The 23,276-nt window shown below is 39.5% G+C and overlaps 1 protein-coding gene across 2 annotated transcripts in view; it reads right to left on the reverse strand.

Annotated features, from left to right (window-relative positions):
• The window catches only part of LOC101475929 (SLIT-ROBO Rho GTPase-activating protein 3), a 37,112-nt gene extending 14,503 nt beyond the window's left edge, over positions 1–22,609 (reverse strand). For both annotated transcript variants that reach the window (XM_076884143.1, XM_076884142.1), the window contains exons 1-11: positions 22,109–22,609; positions 14,926–15,121; positions 10,018–10,180; positions 7,939–8,001; positions 4,907–5,089; positions 4,518–4,646; positions 4,167–4,388; positions 3,943–4,044; positions 1,921–2,118; positions 1,721–1,805; positions 165–192 (exon numbers count right to left, since the gene is read on the reverse strand). In XM_076884143.1, coding sequence (XP_076740258.1) covers positions 165–192; positions 1,721–1,805; positions 1,921–2,118; positions 3,943–4,044; positions 4,167–4,388; positions 4,518–4,646; positions 4,907–5,089; positions 7,939–8,001; positions 10,018–10,180; positions 14,926–15,121; positions 22,109–22,175 — 1,436 coding nt within the window. In that variant the 5' untranslated portion in view covers positions 22,176–22,609. The remainder of the gene's footprint in view (positions 1–164; positions 193–1,720; positions 1,806–1,920; positions 2,119–3,942; positions 4,045–4,166; positions 4,389–4,517; positions 4,647–4,906; positions 5,090–7,938; positions 8,002–10,017; positions 10,181–14,925; positions 15,122–22,108) is intronic.
• Positions 22,610–23,276: the final 667 nt, after the last annotated feature.

Below are 23,276 nucleotides of genomic sequence, written 5' to 3' on the forward strand. Positions count from 1 at the left end.
TATCTATAGATAAAAGCATCTCTAATTTGGATCCAAACCATTCAACATGGTGAGGTAACGATATTCCTACACTGTGACTTTATTTGTGCCATATCCAAGGACACAGGAAGGATTTTACACATCATTGCCAACTTTATTCACCCTCTTGTCACTGAAAACCTTACCTCGTTGTTCCATATTCAGCCCTCTCCCCTAAAAGGAATAAGCACACACAGAGAGAGGCTAAATTAGAACACACTAGTTTTACAATCACAGAAGTTAGCAGCACGGTTGAGTGCTGGCTGACTATACATGGCTGGCAGATGGCGAAGGAAAGGGGTGTTATGAGAAAACGGGCATCTATTCAGTCAGGCTGAATGGGGTGAACGCCATGGTTGAATCTGACTCACCGCCAGGCAGTGGTCATTCAACGGTCGCCCTAGAAACAGCACAAGAGCCCCAGAAGGGGACTAGGCTGCAGACTAGCTCTGTGAAAGTGAAAATGTATCCAGAGGCAACAAGAGTGGGAGCTGATTTGTACAGTATTATGATTTCATGATATGTGCACCACATTAGCACACTCACACGCACGTTTCAGTATAGCAAACAAATTAAGGCCTCGCTTTGATCAGTCAGTCAGAAATGTTTGTTCAAGGATCATGTCATGTGTAAAGCAGCTTCCAGCACAATCCTTCTTTATGTCAAACACATAATTCCAACCTTAAAGCATACGCTAGCAAGAGTCTGATGATCACCATGACATCATGACATCAAATATACTTTTCTTCTCTCTTCTGGATGAGTTTAACACATATTTAATATCATGAATATGTAAGGAAAGCATGGGAAGAAATATCCTTTCAATGCTATACTAGTAATCCATGGTTTGAGATGACCTGCTTTTAGATCGTGCAGTTTTCAGGATGCCATGAGAACTACAACTTTACTGCATAATATCATTTATAATAATATAAGTAATATAATAAGTAATATAATTTGGTGTTTTGTTTTGATCAATATTTAATTATCTGATTTCTAAAAGAATCTGTGTACAGCAGACACAACTGTGATATATGGGAGTCTGAAAACTTTTAATATTCCCAACAAAACAAAATTATTTAACACATGTTTGTGATTCCAAAGTAGCAACATTGTGACATTAAAAGACACAGACCCTTACTGACCCTTTGGCTTCATTATTTTAACAGCTCTCGGGTCTTAAATTTGTATAACAGTGCTTGTTATCATGGACTGCAGGGTTTTTGTTCTCTTAATATAGCTCTGAATGATATAATTTTGTATTGTATTTTCTAAAAGCATGGGGTAGGCTACATACAAACTGAAGATATTATGTTTTTTTAAAAATTACTTCCTTTGGCTAAATTGGCTGTATAGTGTTGTTACATATTTGCCTAACAAGTGAAAGAGCTCTGGTTCAATCCCAGAAGGAGACACAAATTCCTTTGGGGTTGCATCAGGATGGGCATCTGGTGTAAAAAATGTGCCAAATCAAACATGCAGAGTTACTGTACCTGCTATGGTGACATCTTGTAAATAAGGGAGCTGCTGAAAGTAGCTCTACTTCCTTTGGATAAAAACAGCTATAATAGATTTTCTATATGTGCTTCTATATATCAAGGTACTAATATACTCTAGAGATACTTGCTTTCTTGGCAGTTACTTTAATATAGAACTTTCTACACCGCTAAACACAGTGCGACAACATTTTAATAAGTCTCACCTTCTCCTAGCGTCTGCTTCAGAAGGTCATGCTTAGCCTGCAGTTTGACAATGAGATTGCTGCCATTCAAGTACTCCTTGTATTTCTATTGATAAGAAAGACAAAAAAACAATTAGTGCTATTTCTAGACATTCTTTGTGTTGTACTGTGCACATTTACACCACGCTGCAATTTCTTTGTTCATTTGTCCGACTACTCACAGTAAAGTAGAAGCCCTCAGTCTCTTGTTGATTGGCTCGTCTTTTGGCGATGTTTGCCTTGCTCATGTAAGAGTCAGATGAGGCTGATTTCACAGACTCTGTGGATTGGCTGTGCTGGAAAGCCTCTGAAACATCAAAGTCCTCCACAGTAAGCATATCATGGAGGGTCTGCAAGGTGGCGTCAAGAGTCTTCCTCACCTGAAATAAATATAGATGTAAACTTTAGTTGTCATTTCAGCATTAATCACAACATGAATATATTTGTTTAAATACAATTATATTAAAAAAAGATAGCAAACTGGTCATTTGTACACATAAAATAATAAAAGAATATTTGTACCACTGGGCATATTTTCATTAGTCTTCTCAGTGTCTCGAACAAACTGTGGTGTAAACACGGCAGCTCAGATTATACTGCTGCAGGCTATTTGCACCGTAGTTAGACTGACAGAGTGAACAATAGAGTAATTAGCTTGCTAGCTTGATGCATCACGACATGAAAGATTAACTATGTGCCTTCCATGTGAGGCAGACAGGAAGGGACCGTGGATTTCCTTATTCATGACAGACAGCCACTGACACATACACACACCCTGGTGACCTTTAAACATGTCTGTGTGAGTCACAGTGGCCTTGGTGACCATGCTGGGGGTGGCCCCCATTGGAAGCAGGAGACTGGATGAGATACGACCCCACATATCAGTGTCAGATTTAATGAATGAATATGAATGCATAGTGACAGCTCTGGAGAGTGGCTGGCTGTTGTTACATGTTTGTAGTGGAGGGTGTTGGTGGCCCGCATTATTAAACACAACACAGTAAATGAAGGTATGAAAGTGCCTCCTGTGCCATGATGATGAGTGATAGACTAATCGGAGGGATGGGTTCTGTTTTTCCTAAAGGAATAGTTTTGTGAAAAATTATTTTGTTTGCTAAAAAAGATGAATGAAAACACAGATATATTACTTTCATGCCTGCTATGCAGATTTTATGGATTGGGCATCATTGACCACTTGCAAAAAACAGTATTGGTATTTCTTTCTCTACAACTTTTAGTTTCACCTTACCCTTCTCTGTCCCAGCACCAACATTTACCAGCTACACTTCTGTAAATGGTTTCTTTTTAATGTGCCTAGAATTCTAAAAGGCTGGGGAAAAAAGCTTTTTCTTACTATTCACTTGGACATGGAATAATTTACAGAAAGATCAGACGAGGTCTCCCTTGGAAAAGAGATTTGATCTAAATGGGGTTTTCCTGGTTGAATAAAGGTAAAAGAAACAATAATAAGAGATCGATTTCAGTGATTTCAGTATTCAGTGGATGATATTGATCAAAGCTAGCTAAACTAAGCTAACTACCTAATGACTGATTAGTAGCTGGTTAGCTTATAGCTTCAGATGTAAGGGAAAGTGTGAGAGTGTTTGCAAAAATTATGAAGTATAAAACTAAATGTAACACATCAATCTAACGGCAATAAAGACTCTTTCTCAAGGACTCTGGTGTCTTAGCGTGTTGTTTTAAAGACTCTTGCATTTAGAGCAGCAGATATGTGTTTTTTTCCCTGTTCTTCTACATTTAGTCGATGGTTTGAATGATAACAACTTCACTTCCTTGCACAGTATTTTGCATTAATACACTGATGGTGCAACCTCTATATTCAAACTCAGCAACTCAGACTACTATGTTAACAGCTTCCCCTATGAGACCCTATACAGGATTCAGGATCTAACTTCACTATCACTGATAATCACTTGCATACATTTCTTATTTGTCTTTATGTACACCTTTGTACATAAAGACTCTTTCTCAAAAGACTCTGGTATCTGTGTAACATTATCTCAATGAAACATCAGGATATACTACAGGAAAATATTGACCTTAGAGAATAGAGAAAAGAATACAGATGCTGCTTCACATATCAAAGGCCAAATATGAACTGAGCGTGAGTATGGATAAGGCCATCTAAAACGTATACCTAAGCACATCAGTGAGCTTGTTTTGCTTTAAAATGAGCTGCTCACCTCTTCATTTTCTATTTTTAGTGTGGCCAGACGTGATTGCAGCTGGTGGTAGCGCATCAAGAGTTCTGTCTGGACAGGCTGCTGTGCACTCACTTGACACACCTGGGATTAAGAAATAAAGGGATATTTCCAAAAGTGACTTAACACAGTGCAAAATAAACATAGCAAGAATAAAGACCTTCAAAGAAAGCCTTTTTAAATCATTACCCTCCCTGTTGACTCACCTCATCTCCCATGTGTGGCTGATAGTCAAAGCATGCAGGAGGACAGAAGATCTGGCAATGTGTGTCCATAAACTTCAGCTTGTCTCCTCTGGTGTCCATGGCATCCACTGCTCCCTCCAATAAGTCCAACCCTTCGTGCCGAGAAGTTTCTAGACTATATTCTGCAGAAAGGTAGGTTCTCAAGGTGCGTGCTAAGCTTGCATGGTACCCTAAGTCGCAACACTGGGGACAAAAAAACAAACCATAGTAATTACAGATCCAAAAACAAACTTAACCTGAATAAAAATGCACTCTGACAAAAAGAGAGTATTTCCATTTCCATCCATATTTCCATTCTTGGCTCTGACTTACATCTATCATGTCTGAGACATCGTGGATGTAGTATTTGGCCACCAGGGCATTAGTAGCTGCCAGATTGAGAAGATAGTCATTCCGGGCCTTTGTGCATTTCATCTTGTTTTCAGAGTACTTGGCTTGTCTCTGGGGGTGTAAAAGGAAGAGCGAGAGTCCCATCAAGGGAGGAAGCAAAATGGTTTCCTAATGTACTCTAAGAATGCATTATACATTAAACAGTTGTATCTTCTCTATAATCTGTCAGTGTGCATGTATAAAATAGTTGGATTTACTTGGACACTTCAATTACAAATGCATTTACAGCTTGTTTGCAGTCAAATAGATAGAGTGCATTGGGAGTAATGTACATGACATAAATCCTCATCATACATGGGCTAAAAACAGACCTTCTCCTTCAGTTTCTCCATCTTCTTTACAGAACTTCGACGCTGTGGACGATCATCGTAGCCATAACGCAGGCCAATGTCATTAGCCTTGCCAATGTGCTTCTCCTCCTGCTTTTCTGCCTCCTTCAGTTTGCTCTCAGCACTGAGACTCTCAGTGTGGTACATGTGGTATGTCTTCATCACCTGCAAGAATACACAGCAAGTATAAAGGACATCACAGTTAAACGAGCAAGGAAGCTGATAAGTATGATGAAGAAAAGCAATATCCTCAAATTTTGGTACAGGATCCTTGTTGATCATCAGATTATTTTACTTTGTAACCTAAAGATTCTGCAACCTTACAGAAAAAAACTCAAAGATCCGACAGTACGTAGAAAAAACTTCAGTCTGAACCAGGCTAAGTTAAGGAGAAAGAAATAAGAGAAAGAAAAACCGTAGGGAGACACCCTGTGGTTTGTTCTTTAGGACAAAGAATCAACTACAGGACTGAAAACACACTAAGTGGCCAGCAAAAACGGGCCAAAACACCACGTAATCTGAATTTTAAAATCCAATGAGAATGACAAATGTGACTTTGAACTTGACCTTCAACACAAATTTGATGGAGACCTGTGAGATGATCACTGTGTGCAGGCTCCACTAAAATATGACCAATATTCTGTAGTTAGGAGGAAGAAAGATTCTTGTGAATTATTAACGGGCAGACAGAAGAGAGACGCCTCGCCACGGCATGAGGTCATTAGATTTTGGCTAAATAAACTAAGAATTGTCAGTATTCTCTTTTTTATGAACCTTTCTTATTAATTTTATAACCAGATCATCATGACTTAATAAACACAGCAGCTGCTTAGAAAGATACCAATAAGACGCCGGAGTACTTTTGTTCATCACACAAGTAAACATTAGTGAGTGTAGCATACTCATCATTCTCATGGGACTGTCATATTTTCATTGACATTTTCTAACTCAGCTGGAGTGTCCAGTACGTTTGTCTGATGTCTCCACACTGTCTGAATAGCCTAACCACAGAATAGCAAGACAAATTAAATATCCCAGCAAAGTAAAGTAAGACAGTCGTGGTACTTTTACAAAAACAATCTCTGTTTTCGGATAAATGTTTCATGGTTTTATCAAAAAAGCCACATGTAAATGTTTAACTAGTAAACCTGAATCAACAGCACAGTCGCACAACATCTGCTTCACCATCACTGATTCTCAAGTTCTGGTTTCCTAGCAACCCCGTCTGCAACGGACGTGCAAAGGACAGTGAGATCGATCAGCAGGGGAGGAAGGAGGTTACAAAGTGACAGTGAGCAACCTCCTCTGCTACAGATGAAACGAAAAACTCCTCAATTTTTGCAAAAACTCAGCAGCTGACCAAAACCAGGGACCTGCTGCCTGACAACATTTGCTTATTTAAAATGCAAATGATAAAATAACCACACAATGATTATATTTTCTCTTAAACTCTACACTTTTCTCAATTATAAAGTTGAGCAGACTCCTGCTATTCCTTATGCTGTGTGTGGGAGCTGCAGACAGGCATTTAATAATGCATGAATCAGAGGGAGGAAAAATCAATATCAGTATAGCAGTAATATAACATGCACGGTACAATGTTACATGTGAGAACTATTCTCATGTGGTTTATACGATTTCAGTAATCCAGATTCAAATCCATTTGTGATGTGCTGCATACACATCATTTTGCAATGTGCACATGTGCTTAGCTTTCTTACTAGGTCATTTTTTTTCCTTTTGCCACCAACTCTTTTTTTTAATTTAGTAATTTTGTAAATTACTAACAATTTGCGAAACTAACTGTAAAAAAAAAATAATCCACAATTGACCTACTTTCTGCTCATCTTCGCTTTTTGCTCCTTTATCATAAATGAATCAAATCACAGGGTTGTCAAACTTTGCTGCAATTATGTTTAGCCAGTTTTACAGGACCACGATAAAGGATTAATCACCTGCACAATTAAGCTGACAACAACTAGGATGTCAAGAGAAAGGATTGAACGTGCAAGCAGCCAAGAGTGGAGTTTTATACATCCTGCAAAAGAAATGACGCTCGGTCATGAAATAAATCAAATTTACAGTGAAAAGTAGTGCAAATCTATAAGAGCATGTTGTTGTTTCTCATCTTATTTGCAATGGAATGTTTTAAGACCTTTAAAACACAATTTGGTGACTGCTCTGTTTAATCACTGAAATGAAAAACAATGAATTGTGGATGTGACGAGGGAAAAAATAATCCACGAGGGTATTCTGTTTCACAGCATGCTATTGTCCTGCTTGCCAAAATACACTTTCATCGTAGTCTTAATTACATCTAGTCTGTTTATGCTTGTAAATTGTTTTTTCGTTTATGCTATGAATCATATTAGCCATTGAGCAGTAAGTAAAGATAAGGATATCACCGAGCAATTAGAGCCAGAAGAATGCATTCTGGCGAGTCTGCTGTACTGTCCCACATGCAGCCAGTGATACGCCTCAGTTCCTTTTCTTTTGCCAAATGAAGATGCAGTGCAGATAAACGCAGATGTTTTGTGTCTGCACCACTGCACAAACCTTTGCTGTGTGTTTACTAGTATGCATATGCACACATTTCTATATGCAGTATGTGGTTATAACAGTCCAACGAGAGTGACAACTGTTAACATATGAGGCAAGCAGAGGTGTCAGATTACATGTAACATTAGCTGAAAACATTACAGAAGCTCATTTTGCTGTAAGCACAGTGCACCTCTGTAGCACAGACTGCTGAGTCTGCTTGAAGCACAGCTAGGAGCACGAACACTGTCTCCTTCAACTCATGTAGCAATTCACAGCAGGAGGAAGAATGCAAATTTTATCCTTTCATGACCTCAGGAGAGGGAAGAGATGACCTGTTACAGGCTGCTCTGCTGAAAAGGCACATCTGCTCTGTGTGGTGTCAAACCCACAGGTTGCAGGTTTAGGTATTTAAAAAAAGCCTGGCTTTAAGATTGACATCCCATAGGCTTTCAACACAAGCAACAGCAACTCACCGTGTACAGTTCATTGGTGACTTTCACTAACTCTTCATGCATCTGTACGCCGATGTCTTTACTCTGTAAAAAAAGAAAAACAGGAGACAGCTTTGTAGAGGAAAATAATACCACATTTAAAGGACAAATGAAGACAAGTATTCAAACATCTAAGAACAAGAACTGGGTTAGTTAACAGAACTGCTTTCCCACATGTGAGACACTTGAAAGCTGTGTGCCAGTTTTATTTTGTATGTGATGGATGTCATCAGTATTGAAATGCTATCATTACGCTGCACCAGAAAAGATACAATGCCCAAAGTGCAAATGCAGACTAAAATAGAACAGCGCAGTAACTGCAGAGCATTTCCCATTGAGCGGAGTCGCAGTTTCCGTTTGGTTTTAAAGGATGAGAGCCTATGATGAATTGGACATGTCCCACAAAAGGGTTATAACCTAAGACGGGGAATGATGCCAGTGGAGAGTGAGCCTAGAAATCCGTTTGAGGTAATACGGAGTAATGCTCAGCTCAACCAATCCTGTTTTTGTTTTGTTTTTTGTCACCTCTCAGGGACTACTTTGTCAAAACAGCAACCTTGCAATTTCACATGTGACAGGCATTAGACTTTAGCACATTCAGTACATTTAGTCTTTGTTTAAAAAGATGCCAGAGTTGATTCATTTCCCTCCCCCCATGTGTCATTTATTAACATCAAGACTGCAGCTGAACCAGGATACTGGAGTATAACAGGATTATTGTTCAGAACTTTACCAGAATTTGAGCTAACATTTTGAAAAAGAAAAAAAAAAGATTTTCTGCAGGCAGTTAGTGTTTTTCCTAGCATGGGTTACAGGCCATCCCATTCTCATCAGGGCTCCCATCAAGATACTGCAGAGCCCCCTAGAAGGCATAAATTACTCTAAACTCCTGCTGCTGTCAAATGATATGATACTGATATAAAATCCCTAAGGTGGTTGGGGGTGCTTTTCCACATGTACTCTGCTACTCTCATGCAAAGCATATGTTATGTATACTCTTATATGTAACAGTATAAAGCATATATAGTATACTAAAGCATATATATAGTATATATAGTTTCAGACATATGTTTGAAAGACAAAATTTTGGATAAATGAAAGAAAGTTACAGTTGTGGTCAGAAGTTTACATAAAGTTAATATAGCATGAGTGTCAAGCTAAGTTTTGGCTTTAATGATTTCTTTGAACTGTTGTTTTTTCCAGGGTGGAATGATTGAACAGCATAAATCTTTACTGACTTTGGGTGGATGAGATTGAAATTATTTTTGAATATTCTCTAATCCTCCCAGGATTCATACACCCCCACTAATATTTGGTTAAATGTTCCTTATCAACTTGCACCTCAACCAGACACTTTTGCTAGCCATCCAGAAGCTTCTGGCACAATTTCGGCTGAATGTTTGATCGCTCTTCTTGGCAGAAGGTGGTAGAGTCCATTCAAATTAGTTGGTTTCCTGGCACCAACCCACAAATCATTTCACAAATTCTCAACGGGGTTGAGGTTGGGGCTTTGGGAAGACCATTCCAGAAGGTTAATGTTAGCCTCCTCTATCCTTTCTAAAAACCTGTCCTGATGTGTTCGGGATCATTGTCCTGATGGAACAACTGTGCCCAAGTTTCAACCATCTGATAGCTGTTGATTTTAGGTGAAGGTGAAGAATTTGTAGAGCTAGTCCTCCATTATTCTAAACATCGTGAGCAATGCACTAGTATCACTGTAGTACACTAAAGTACATTTACTTGGTTACACTAAAAGTAAGAGAAGACAAAGGAAATTTTTTTTGTTTGTTCCTTTGTTTTTTTTATGGGCTATAATGCAGTGGTTTTACTGATCAAACCATTCGAGATCAAAATGGGAAATACCTGACCCGTACACTAAAATGAGTTTGACATCCCTAACTGATATTTTCATGCCCTTCCCCTAATTAGATTTTTTTATATATTTTTTATATATTAATTATATTTTTACATATTACCTGTCATGACATTTGAGCAGATGAAATGTGTGTGTTAGTTACTGTCAGGGGAGCATGACCTCATTCATTTAATTCTGATTCTGACCTTTTTGAAAAGTCTGATGACATCTTCACCCACGTGCGCCAAACGGACAATGACGTTGTTGTTGTAGATGTCGCTGAGTGTGGCGTGGTCTTTGCTCTCGCGTCGGGTTTGATCCAAGACCAAATACCAGCAGTTCACAGTGGAGAGGAGATTTTGATCTTTCCTGAAACAGCGAGAGAAATACTTTGTTAATGAATGAAAGGCCTTCAGGAAATGTAAACCAAATGGGATAAAGGCTAACAAGAAAACTAAAGAGGACACCTAAGAGAACGTGTATGTATGGTCACGACTTTCTTACACCACCCAACATTCATTTTAATCCTAGCTTATTTACTATTTGGTGCCGCCTGTGGGCTTCACATATCAGAGATCAAGTGGTCACAGCTCATGTGGGGGGAATCAGCAAGTAAAGGCAGCATACGCACTTGTTGACACACAAACTCAGAAGGCATGCTGGCTGCCTCCTTGCTTAAGAGGACATGTGAGTTTAATTATCATCACACCAAAGATTTAATGGAGGTATTTTTCTTCTCATTTTGTCTTTAGAGAACACTTTAGCATGACAGCATATACAAATGCTCTGTGACACTGCTGGATGCACACAGTAAAAATAAAACATTTTTTGCTATCAGCCAATAGCTGACCTGTGCTGCGAATCAGACAAAATTGAATTGTGAAAGGAGAACAGTGAATTTGGGATGAATTAATTTCACAGTTTGCATTTCTTTGGGGATGTGAAAAAGACAATCAGACCACAGAATTCTTTTTGCCACACAACCTGAGCAAAAGGAAGAGTTTGGACATTTGGGCTAAGATCACCATTTTCATAACTTCTAAAAAACACATTATCAACTAAGATGGAAAGCATTAGAAAACTCCCAGTAAATTTAATGTGAAAAGTTCATCTTAATTTAATGGGGAACCTAATGCGTCATGATTATACCAGCATGCCGCAAAGTGTGTCATTAGTAGAAACCAGCACTAAAACCCCAGGTAGCAAAATAAGTGCTTTAAACAACCATGTCTAATAAGATGATGACCTCAGTTTGTATCAGCAATATGCTGCACTAAAATCTACCCTTTGTAGAGTTATAAAGTCATGCTAGTTACAAGTTTTTATACCCCAAGTCAAGTTTTTTAAATAAGAAACCACTGACACGTCGCCCAAGACTGAGCACTGATAAGTTTACACAGTCATTTTAATTTATTCAAATGGGTTCCTGCCCAGTACTATTATTTATCAGTCAAACAGCAAGTTAAAAACCATCTCTCTTAAGACTCTAGCTTTTAAGTAGACTGCACAGAAACCACTCATGCTGAATAAGAGTCACAAATAGTGACTCAAAAAGTGCTAAACATACACATGTGAAAATGTACAGTCATATCGGATGTGTCACATATTCTCTTCGATCTCTTAGTGTTGCATTCTAGATCATTGCTCATTGCTTACTGCGATCACCAAGTAAAGTTAGAAGCCTTACATATCCTTCCATGGCTGAAATCCCATGGCAGTAACATATGCTCTTAATACTGTTTAGCTTCAAAAATATGACTTTTCTTAAAACACAATGTCTGGTTCAGTTGTCTGTGCAATTAGTTCCAGTAAATAACCTCAAATTACAGATGCTTTTCTTGTGGTGAACCCGCTGCACTTTTTCTGATCCACAACAGCTTCTTCGTTTTCAGTGTGAATCAAAAATACGGAAGTTATTTTTGACTCTAATATTGGTTTTGAAGATCACACTGAAAGAGTCGTCCTGACTTGTTTTCTCTCAACTGCTGCAAAACTTTGATCAGTTTCATCCGTGGAGAATTGTATTTATGCTTTCATTTTCTTTTTGAAGTGAATTATAGCTGTTTTTCTGCCTTGGCGAAGCTCACTCTAATCTTCAGCTAGCGCTCATTTCTGCACTATAACAAAGGAGAAGAAAGGCACTATAGGCCCTCTCCAGCTCCCTCAGTGCATCCAAAACAATGCTGAAATGTAATCTAAGACTGTTCAAAACCTTTTTTGTTGTGCTATTTTTTAAACTCCTAAGTTGTTTCAGTGGGAAAAAATTAACTCTGTCATGCACACGAACTGAACATGAACATGTTTCCATTGTCATTGTCTTTTTTTGTCCAAGGCATAAACACTGCATTGTTTCAGTCCCATTCATAATCAGTATTATACACTGACCGGCCATTTTATAAGGTACACCTTGCTAGTACTGTGTTGAATGTGTCTTTGTGTCTTCGTAACTTCCTCGATTCTTCAAGGCACAGATTCAACGTAGTGCTGGAAAAATTCCTCTGAAATCTTTGGTCCATATTGACATGATATGGAAGAGCGTGATGTCCTGGTGGAAGCAGCCATCAAAAAATGGTAAATGGACTGGTTGTTACATAGCGCTCTTCTACTCTGAACACTCAAGATGCTTTCCCCACCTGCCTCATTCACCCATTCACACAAGCACTTTTTTCTATGCAAGTTCTTCCTATGCACTGAAAAGCAACTTGGGGTTGGTATCTTGCCCAAGGATATTTGGCATGTAGACTGGAGCAGCCAGGGACCGATTAGTAGATGACCCGCACTTCCTCCTGAGCGACAGCATAAAGGGTGCTAAAGGGATATGCCAAAAACCTGACCCTACTATCCCAGTGCCAAAGCCACAATCAAGACTCACTGGTTCATTAGACCAGGCAAGGTTTCTGATCTTACAGTGCTGTGCCAATCTGCATTTATAGATATGCAGATATCTATAAATGCATTTACTGCATTGGCAGTGTTTTTGAGATCATTTTCATCCTGAAAAATGAAGGTGTTGGCACTTTCCAAAATCCGACTGTACATTTCTGCATTAATAATTCCATCAATATTAACAAGCTGAAATGCATGACAGAGTCCACCATGCTTTACTTGTGTTTTTGATGAATGTAGTCACTCACTGTTTACCTCTCCGCTGATCTCTTCTGTGCATACTTACTATGATTTGAACTACTATTCCATATGATCTGTTGCTACTGATTTTCAGTCCAGTACTTATGTAATTAGGCATATATCAGCTGCTCCTACCTGTTTCCCTTTCTTAAGAATGGCATCTTGACAGCCACAAATCCACTGAGAATATTTCTGATGAGGATTCAGTGAACACTAGATGTGTGGTTCTAAAGGTAATTTTGAGTACTGGTCATCAGCTTTTTCTTTTTGCTTTTCTTTTCATCCTGTAACTCTTTGAAAAGAACATGAACAAGCTATCCTTTCCCTATAGGCACTCCTTTCAAGCAGAGCAGTTGTTTGATCCAGGACATGGGATGGTGCTGACCTGACTGCCAATGTTTTGCGGTTGGCTGCTCGTCAAGTTTTTAGGACAGTTTATGTGCCATTGTTGTACAACTATAACAAGTACAACAACACTTGTTTCAAGAAACCTTTAGGAGAATGCCACCCTCATATGAATTACAATTTAGTGACAGTGAAACACACAGCGCACCTACTAACTGCTACAAACGACACCAAAAACAGCGTTTTGAAACATAGAGCGATTTGAATTTTCTCACAGGTAGCACTTTGGTATAGGAGGTTTTGAAAATGTTCCCAGATGTTCTCCTGATAGCCCTTTTAGTAGCTGCAAATTAAAATATGAAAGGACGACTGATAAGAAAAAAGTGGGCAATAAGTTTTCGCTGTTTGAAATAAACTATCAAAGTGAGAGTGCAGAGCTTGTTCTAACACTCCAACAGAGAGGACCGCACAGTATTAATAATGACTGAGACTTCATCCAGTCATTTCAATGGAGTCTTCAAGTAAGGAATCCAGCTTTTGACAGACGGATATAGTGATAACAATATATTATGGCAGGGGGAAATCTGGGACAGTGGGATGAGAGAAGCCATGAGAGGGTTTTTCCTAATAGGGGTCTCCCTTTGAGGGTATGCTCCATTTATCAATGTGTCAGTGGTGGAGCTCTCCACCATGATTACGCTTCCTGTCCAATTGGCTGGAGAGGCTGAAAGAGAGCTGGAAAGACCTCTCCTGAATAAACCAACGAGTTAGTTATGCCTGACTTACACAGCTAGGTCACATGAATGGATGCCTATGCTGTAATTTTCTATATTGCTAATCATTGCTATGACATTTGTCAAAATAAGTAAAGGCACATTTTTCTGTATTTTTAACTGTTATTCTTAAAATCTAATTTGATTGTTTATTTTTGTTTTTAATTAATTGCTGAATTGCTAAACAAACAAATAATTATAACTGTGATTTTCAGAAAACATAAGTATTCTTTTTTTGGCTTGGACTTCTATAGGAATAAATGGCAATGGGCAGCATACACAACAGAACTACAGATCTTGATCTGAAAGTCAAGAGTCTGTTGCAGGCTGGTTTTAACAGAGAGGAAGTGGCTTCTCAGCATACTGCAGGGTGTGCTTGTTTCATCACCAGTAATCTCCCACATACAAACAGCTTAAGCCAGTTAAGTAAACCCAAGTAAAATAACCCCTATTGTCTGGTTCTTTAGATTTCTAAATGAAGCTGTGATTTATTTCCTGCATCCATTGAGAAAATATGAGTATCTGAGTAGCACCCTGGCATGAAGAAGCTGTTTGAGAATGGAAATAAAATGACAGCCACAGAGAAAAGAAAGGGGGGTGGTGGTAAAGAGTCTGACCTAGTTGGAAAAAACGCAGCAGCCTGAGGCCACAAGCTTCCTTGGCCCTGGCTTCATTTCAGGTCATTTCTTCTGCTTTCATCCCCCCTCTGTTTCTTTTTTAAATTTTTCTGTTTATCCCTTCTCTCTTTTTCCTTTGTCTCTGTTTTAACTGTCTGTGTAGCAATCAGCATCAAATATATGGGGGTTGTTTACCAGTCAGACACATGGGATACAAATGTTCCACTGTGCAAAAGTCTTTGGCTGGACTCACTTGAAGTGCTGGTGCTCTCTGGAGGAGCGGATCTTGGAGGAGTAGCGCTCAGCCAGTTTGTCCAGGCCTCTGGAGTACTCAAGCTGGAGCTCGGCCTTTCTGCGGAAGAACTCCTGCAGGTCCTGCAGCAGCTGCAGCCGGGACTCGGACTGCTGCTCCAGACAGCGGAACTGCTCCACCAGCTGGTTACGGATCTCTGCATATCAAAAAGGGAGACTATGTTCAGAATAAATACCGACTCTCTGGTGGATCAGGCTTGCATGCTGGGCCTTACTTCTGTCTGCCAAACAGGGCTGCAGGTCAAAATTAAACCCACAATCTTTCCACAGTGGATTGAGCAAAGCATGTAAACACAAATATGTAAGGATACAATCAAGCTAGCGCAGGCACTAATAAAAGAGCAAAGTCGTCACAATTGGATAAAACCGGACGTCAAACTGTATTTGTCTGCTGTCTGAGTTTGTGCGTGTGGTGAATGAGGTGGTGGTGTGCATGTGGGGTGGGGGGGGGGACCAAATGCTGGGGTAGCACACGTGTATATGAGATGCAAGTCTGATGATTACAGCAGACAGCAGAGAAAATATAAAATAGGTCAGCTTCTCAAAATGCATTGTGCTGAGTGAGCCTTAAGAGAAGTTTGACTTGAGAAAACAAATCATAGGCATTCTTACAATTATAAGATTACTGTGGTTTCTTTTCATGACATCTGGAAAGTCTGATTCTGTTCATTGAAAATGAGAATTAGGGATAAATGTATTTCAGTCCTTTTTTATAAATACAGCTGGGACAATATTGGATGTTTGATAGAGAAGCAATATTAGTACAAGCTTTAGATTTTTATATTGAGTATGTCGGTCAATTTTCAGGAGGTATTCAGACATGTTTTTCTACTCTAAAGCTAATATAATTATTTACCTTCCTGAACTTCTTCTCTGTGGCCATATTTTAATGACTTACCCCCACCACGACCAGACAGTCCCTACTGGTATTCCAACTGGTTATTCCTGAATACCTCTGGGATTTCAGGTAATAAAAACATCAAATAAAACAGTAAAATCCCCTTTACAGTCTTACATTAACACTAAAAAGGAAAACAAATCACATTCAATGTCTTCCACGTACAGTTTATGGCAAGGCTGTCATAAATCCGAAGGTTAAGAGGCTGCTGGCTGTGAACCATATATCATGTCAGGACTGAGGGCTGTGTTTAAATACCCTGCTACTGCCAATGCGCATACAAAAAAGCAGCAAGCATCCATAGGAGTTGGCTAGAACGGATGCTGAAAACAGTAAACAGCTCTTATGTAGCACTTTTATGTTTCGTTAAATCTTAATCATAGCCTCCTTGTAACTATCCCTCTGTATTGCAGAATTTTGCTGAGGAAATTTTTAGTGCTGCGTAATTTTGCTGAAAGCAGATAAACAACCATGTTAACTTCCTGCCCAGACTTCTCCTGCATTATCACAGATCTCAGAGAGAGCAGTAGTTATTTTACCATACACCACGCTGAACTGAATCACTGGTAAATTTACATCTCTGGATTAATCAGTCATAGAACTACAAAGGGGGCGGGGTAAACAACGCTTCTCTTTGTACAAGACAACAAGATACAGCTGAGATGGCTGAAGATTCCACTATGACATTCTGTTACAACCATGCATAAGATCCTGAGGACTGAAAGACACTTTGTATAAATGTATCAATGGAAAAGATTGCTCAGCAGAAGAAAAGGCCATTTGTTAGCATCTAAATGGTGCTCCTGTATCTAGAATAAAAGGTTTTTCTTTTTCTTTTTAATCCTCCCCCAAACGACTGTGTGCGAAAAATGTGAATGAGTGAGAGAGAGTGAGAAAATCTGTGTAAATATGTAGTCCCTTGCTATCTGGAGATGTACCCCTCATGGTCCCCACAGTTGCCCAGTTGCCTGGTTACATGCCTCTGGAGGCATTTCAATGAGAGCAGGCCAGTTCCCTGTTCTGACAGTCGCAGCAGTCAGTCTGTTTAGCATAATGGCCAAGGACAAGGGCAACTTACTCTGCTTCGAAATACTCAACAAACAGCCTGTGATGATGAATGAGACAGCAATCGGGTTCAGAACAGAAGGAATGGTTATGTGCTAAAATAGACCACTGAACAGCACAATTTGTGGGCCTCTGTGACTGAAATAATTTTAATCGTATGGGGAGAGTTTAAAAGAGCGAGCAAACAATATAATGAGTTGATGTAAATTGATTTCACTGCACAAATTTATAAAGGAAACATCAAACAGACTTGTGATATTTGCACTTGCTCTCCTGTGAGCATGTTATTTTTAGAACTTAAACTGTTACTAGGGACTGTGCAATACTGCAGTACTTTCGATGAATCATTCAAGCCTTTGCAGTGTAATGCATAATTACACAGAGCTAGCAAGGAGTTCAAGTGAATTATATACATTGAAAAAGCGTCAAAAGCTCTCTAAATCTGACACTTTTCTATCTTTTCACTGGTGACACAAGAGCCATAAAATACTGAGCCAGACATGCTTCCTCTGCATGAGAACAGTGTGCAGCCAAAGTGAATAAAATGTTCCACACCTAAAGGCTTGTGGAAATTCACTAATAGGACATTTGTAGCTATTCCCCTTCTAAACCATATGGTTAACATCCAGAGACGCAGTGGTAACTTTACCAAGCATGTTCAGCAAAAAATAATTGCTTACAGAGACTTAGATGGTAACCCTGCAGCTTAATTAAATAAAGAGAACTTGTATAATTGCTTGCATCATAGAGGAAGTACAAAGTACGCAGACAGCAAACCCAACCTGAATTTGGGGGCATCTTTGCTTGTTGCCTTGTAGCTCTACAAATTATTTCTAATTTATGGTATCAAAATGGTGTCTATTTGTGTATGCATTTGCTTTCTGAGATGGTGTTTTTAACCAATGCAGACTTGCTCCCCAGCAGTCCTCCAAATCCCAACTGCACAGTGCTTAATGTGCATGATACTGTGCATCAGTTGAATGGAGAAATTATGGGTTAGTGGTGGTAGGTAGTGGTGGTGGTGGCAGCTTCAGACACCCTGTCTACCTGGCTGTGTTAAAAATATGTAACCTAATCAGTCTGTGGGCTCTTGCTTGAGCTGCTGAGGGCTGAATTGAAACTGAGAGTTACAAACAATTAAAGCTGTCCACTGCAACTGCAGTCTATATTTTTCATACTGTATTTTTTGCACAACTGGTGCAACCGAAGCACAATTGTGGTGTGGTGTGGTAAGAGACAATGTACATAACCGTAATAGCATAAGTACAGCAGAATGCTTTTTGGCTAACACGTGAGCCAGAACAAGGACCAACGTTTGGGGGCAACATCATTCACCATGAATGGATGAAGAGAGAAAAAAAAAGAAAAAATATAGTATGGAAATTATAGATGGTGCCTACAGTGGACACTTTGTTTCTAACACTTGTTTTCACTTTGGCTCTTTGTATGTTAAAACTCTGACCTTCTCTGTTGCTGACCAACAACAGCACGTGCAGGAGTAGCTCACAGACTGGTTGTAACACATTTTTTGTCACTGCCCCCATCTGACAACAAACACTCTGTGCAGGTAGGTGCGCATTCTGCAGCTGTGGTTGTGCATTTCGTGCCAATGCACAACCACAGCTGAACCATAATTTCCCCCTATTTGAGCTCCTGCATCACTGCAGGATAAAGGAACAAATATCACATATCACTGGCACCCACATATCCCATTCAAGCTAGCTTAGTAGTTACTGCGATGGCCAGCAGCAATCTCTGGGGTTAGTTAGCCATGCATGGCTAGTCATACAAAGTCTAACCCAGAGTGACACGTTGACATAATTTGGTACAAATCAAGGTTGTGTTCTGTGGACACGTGTCTTCCTAATGTAATAATAGCTATGGCATGACTCTATAATCTATTTGCTTGAGATTTCATTACTTCTCACAGTTTGTGCAGCCAAAGGCCAAAAAACATCAGAATTCCAGGCAATTTTCACTTTAAACTGGGTAAGAAACTCAACTGTCAGCACAGCATTTAATACATGATACCAAAAAACAGGCAACAAAGATGTCGTTTCGCTGTCATTTTGAGACAGCATCATTCTGTGCATTATTTCAAGCTGATGAATACCCAGAAGGGGGTATGTCTGGATGTATATCTGCAGTGAATATGGGGTCAGAAAGAGAGCTTATTCTAACACCTGTGTTGTTACAAATGCATTGTCAGTAAACACAAATGTCACAAGCGTTTCCACTTCATACTACTCTACTCTGCTTTTCATTCTGTAGTAGCATAGCAACAGCACATCTTGCAAAGGTTTTGTGTTATGGACTATTACAGCGATTAGTGCATACGACTCCAAACTGATCCAATTGCATTAAAGATAATGGGTTTTAAAACTAGAAGTCCAGAATGACACATGACAGGGGCATCCCCTCATTTAATTGTGCTTTAGTGTCAGATTAGACAGAAGCCTAGAGACACTTCGGGGTGCTCAGCTACACACTCTAGAACAACAATATTCAGCTGAATAAGGAAATACTATAAACAGTATAAAGAAAGATTTAATAATAATTAGAATTTTATAACACATTTTATGTGATTTGAAAACATAAACTCCCACGTAAATTGTAACTGAGACCTGACTCTCTGCTGAAATGTGGCATGTTGAAAAATGCCACAAAGTGCATTAGGCTTGTGTGTTGAACTGCTGTGCAATCAGCAATTCAGCATTATTGGAGGCCAGTGTCAGTGTCAGAATAAAGCTCCCACAGCTCCGAACCGATCCAAGCTCAGTTTGCAAATGAGCTTAAGATGTCAGCTTAAAAGCTTTTCCTGAAATCGAGATGATGGCGCTCTAACAACTGCAGAGCTGATGTGTAGACCGGAGGAAGAGCGTCTGAATACGAGTGCACGAGACAAACAAACAAACAGAGATAGTGACAAGGAGAAACTCCACCACACCTCTGACTGAAAATGCTTATCATACTCTTCATTCCAGACACATGCTAATAAGCTCTTGACATTTCCTTGTAGAACAGCAATGAGGTCTAATGTGTGTATATAACAAGAAGCATTCTGGGTCAAATTTTGGGCTGATGCCAACGTTTAAGATAAGCTCTTAACTGATAACCAGTGCAGATGATTGTGTTTGTTCATTTTGTTTTCCAAAAGGTTAATAAACATCCAATAAGTCAGCTGATGTCATAAAGCTGATATATTAGCATATTCCTAGTATATGATGATAATGTCATGAAAATTAATGAGTTTAATGTCTGCTGGGGTCCAGTGTGAAATTAAAACATTCATTTAGTCTCATATCATGATATAAAAAATTTTAATTGCCTATAACAATCATAGTTTAACCTTTCAAACAAAGATGAAATGATGAAAAAAAATCAATGCCGGACTTAGTTTAGGTTTAATTCTGGCAAAAAAGGGAGACTGGAGTTTAGGTATAGAAGAAAGTGGTTTTGTGAATATGTGTGACTGGGTAAATGGGGTTAGTATAAGCTTAGCCATTTGCTCCTTTAAGCAAGCCATCCGCTATCGCTAACTTACTGTACAGATTTCAAAGAAGTGCTGATTGTCTAATCTAAATCTCATCAAAGTAAGTGTAGAGAGGCCTATATGTACAATATCTGTCCATGCAACCATTTTTTTCAACTTATCTAATTCTGGGTTGTGGGTGTTGGGCCTATCCAACCTTCATGCGGTGAGAGGCAGGCTACAAGCTGGACAGGTCGTGAGTCAATCTGTCGCACGACTAACACAGAGAAACAGACATCCATTCATGCTCACATTCACACCTATGGTCAATTTAGTATCACAAATTAACCTAACCGCATGCCTGACTTTGGACTGTGGGAGGAAGCCAGAGAATCTGAAGAGAACCCACACAGACACAGGAGAACCTCCACACGCCAAGGCCCCACGCTGGATTTAAATCCAGGACCTTCTTGCTGTGAGGCAAAAGTGCTTAGCTCCGCACTGCCTTGTCGCATAACCAAAATAGTCAAGCTTATTTTGGTGCTGCAGTGACAGAAAAATGCCTGCTACTAGACAATGTATGTGCAATATGACAAGTTAATTAGCTAAAGTATAGCCTATAGTTAATATTTGTGAAACCAAACCCAAACTGGAATGTCTTACTAGGTTTGCACATATTTATCTGCCAAGCATTAGTATCTCAGTTCATTTTTGTATTTTTATTTTTTTTCTCATTGGACTGATGAACTAGTTGAATGACCTTTCCAGTTCTACCTAGTTTGAAAAATATCAACCTATGGTATAAGGAAGCTGCCCTGTCTTTGCGGTAGCCTTACATAAAACTACTTCCCTGATAGCTGATGCACCAAGCGTTGAGACCTAGTACCGTCTAAAGTTATCTCTAAATGGCTGGGAGGATATCCCACCCATTTACAACCTGCACTGTCTGCTCCAATCCAGCATCAGTGTTCCCGCCTCTCCTCTCTCTCTTTCTCTCTCTGGGTGGTTTAGCCAGTCACATATTTAGTGGCAGACAGTGAAATCCTTTCATGGTTCATAATTCATACAGACAGCATACATTATTTATGGACTTTCTGAACTGTTGGCTGTGTGACCTTCTTGAGCAATCACTCCTTATCCTTACAGTGTGACGGGAAAACTCATAAATATACTCCCTTTAAAGACTAAAACCGTATCATTTAATTTTGGCTTTTTACTAGATATATTTACATGTTTAACTAAATACATATGGGGGGAAATCTCAGGTTACCTGATTGGTAGAACTATAAAAAAGAAAAAGAAAAAAAAAACTAAAACAAAAAAACAAAACAAATAAAACAGCTTCACTTTTAAACAAATTATGACGGTCTAATAGCTGGCACATATGTATACAGACTAGGCATGCCACAACCCTGACACTCATCTCAACACAACGCAACACAGATACCAGTTAACCCAAGGTAATTTCAAGTAATAACCTCACCCCAGATGGACAACTGGAGTTAACGCTTGAATGCATGAACTAAAAGACGTTTTTTTCTGGTGAAAACAAATGACTCGCACACAACTATAAAATCTGTCCCAGCCCACAAGACTGCATACTGAAGCCAAATAAAGCTTGTGGTAAAGTTACGCAATTGTGCCTACACACAGACAATAACAATACGTTCGGGCCTGCGCGTTACCAACCTTTCACTTGGGTCTCATATTCGGCAATAATCTCTTTGTCCTTCTTGACTTTCGCCTGAGATGACATTTTTGGGGAGAACAGATTGTGCAATCCTCAGGCAGGAATCTCAGTAGCCACGATGCAGCGTTAGCCCTTGTGCAGTCCTCTCCATATAGTACAGCAACAATCAGACGTGAATCATCGCCCGCTTGACACACACAACTTCGGAGATTAAACGCACTTGAGGTTCTGCGATGTTGCTGCGCTGCGTTCAGGGCGACGTCGATCTAAAAGTGCATAATTATTCTCTTGGTCCCCAGCCCCTCCTCTTCAGCAACACTCCTCAGTGAATCGCAAAGCGGTCCCCTTTTTTATTTACATTTCATAAAGCCTCGGCTAGGAAACCTACTAGTCCCAGTGATAATAGCACAGAGCGCCTTCTGCACGTCCAGACTGCCCTTTTTCACCCTTTCTCGCTCTCTCTGCAAGTTCAATGCTGCAGCAAAAAAGGCTGAATGGATGTGAAAGTCAACGCGAGGCTCCTCCTCCTCCAGCTCCCTCCCTTCTTCCCTCACCACTTTTCTTTTCATGGATGATTTAAGATTCCCCCTGTGTGTGAACCGAAAAGCCTTTGCCAATAACAGAGAAGATGTCTGGAGCTGAGGGGAATTTTGTTTGTGGATGATCGGGATTTAGCTGATCTGTTTCGAGAACATCAGCGGCGTAAACCTGGCAGAGCACAGGAACAGAGGGAGTAGCGTGGATTAATCAGATGCGATTATATTTAAACCAATTTACTTATAGCTCCGGTGATGAACAAAGATTTGTCATTGCAAATATTCTTAGTCTAAACATTAAGGAAAATACACGTTATATACACAATGTATGCAGAGGACCAGTAGGATTGTAACCGAGTACATTTACTCGACCGGTTTACTTAAGTACAGGTTTAAAGTACTTTTGTTTTATTGAAGTATTTCTTATACTACTTCTTGCTTGTAATTCCCTATATTTTAGAAGCGCTTATTGCATTATTATTAGCATCTATTTTAACCCTTTCGCGTCTTATTATTTAGCAGATTAATGACATTGTTGCACTTCACACACAGGCTGCAGACTGAAACATGTCTTTTTGATAAAGTTTAAGGTTAGAGCTGGAATCAGGTGACCCTGAATCCTTCCTTCATT

The sequence above is a fragment of the Maylandia zebra genome, linkage group LG5, assembly GCF_041146795.1.
Source record: "Maylandia zebra isolate NMK-2024a linkage group LG5, Mzebra_GT3a, whole genome shotgun sequence".
Taxonomy (NCBI): Eukaryota; Metazoa; Chordata; class Actinopteri; order Cichliformes; family Cichlidae; genus Maylandia; species Maylandia zebra.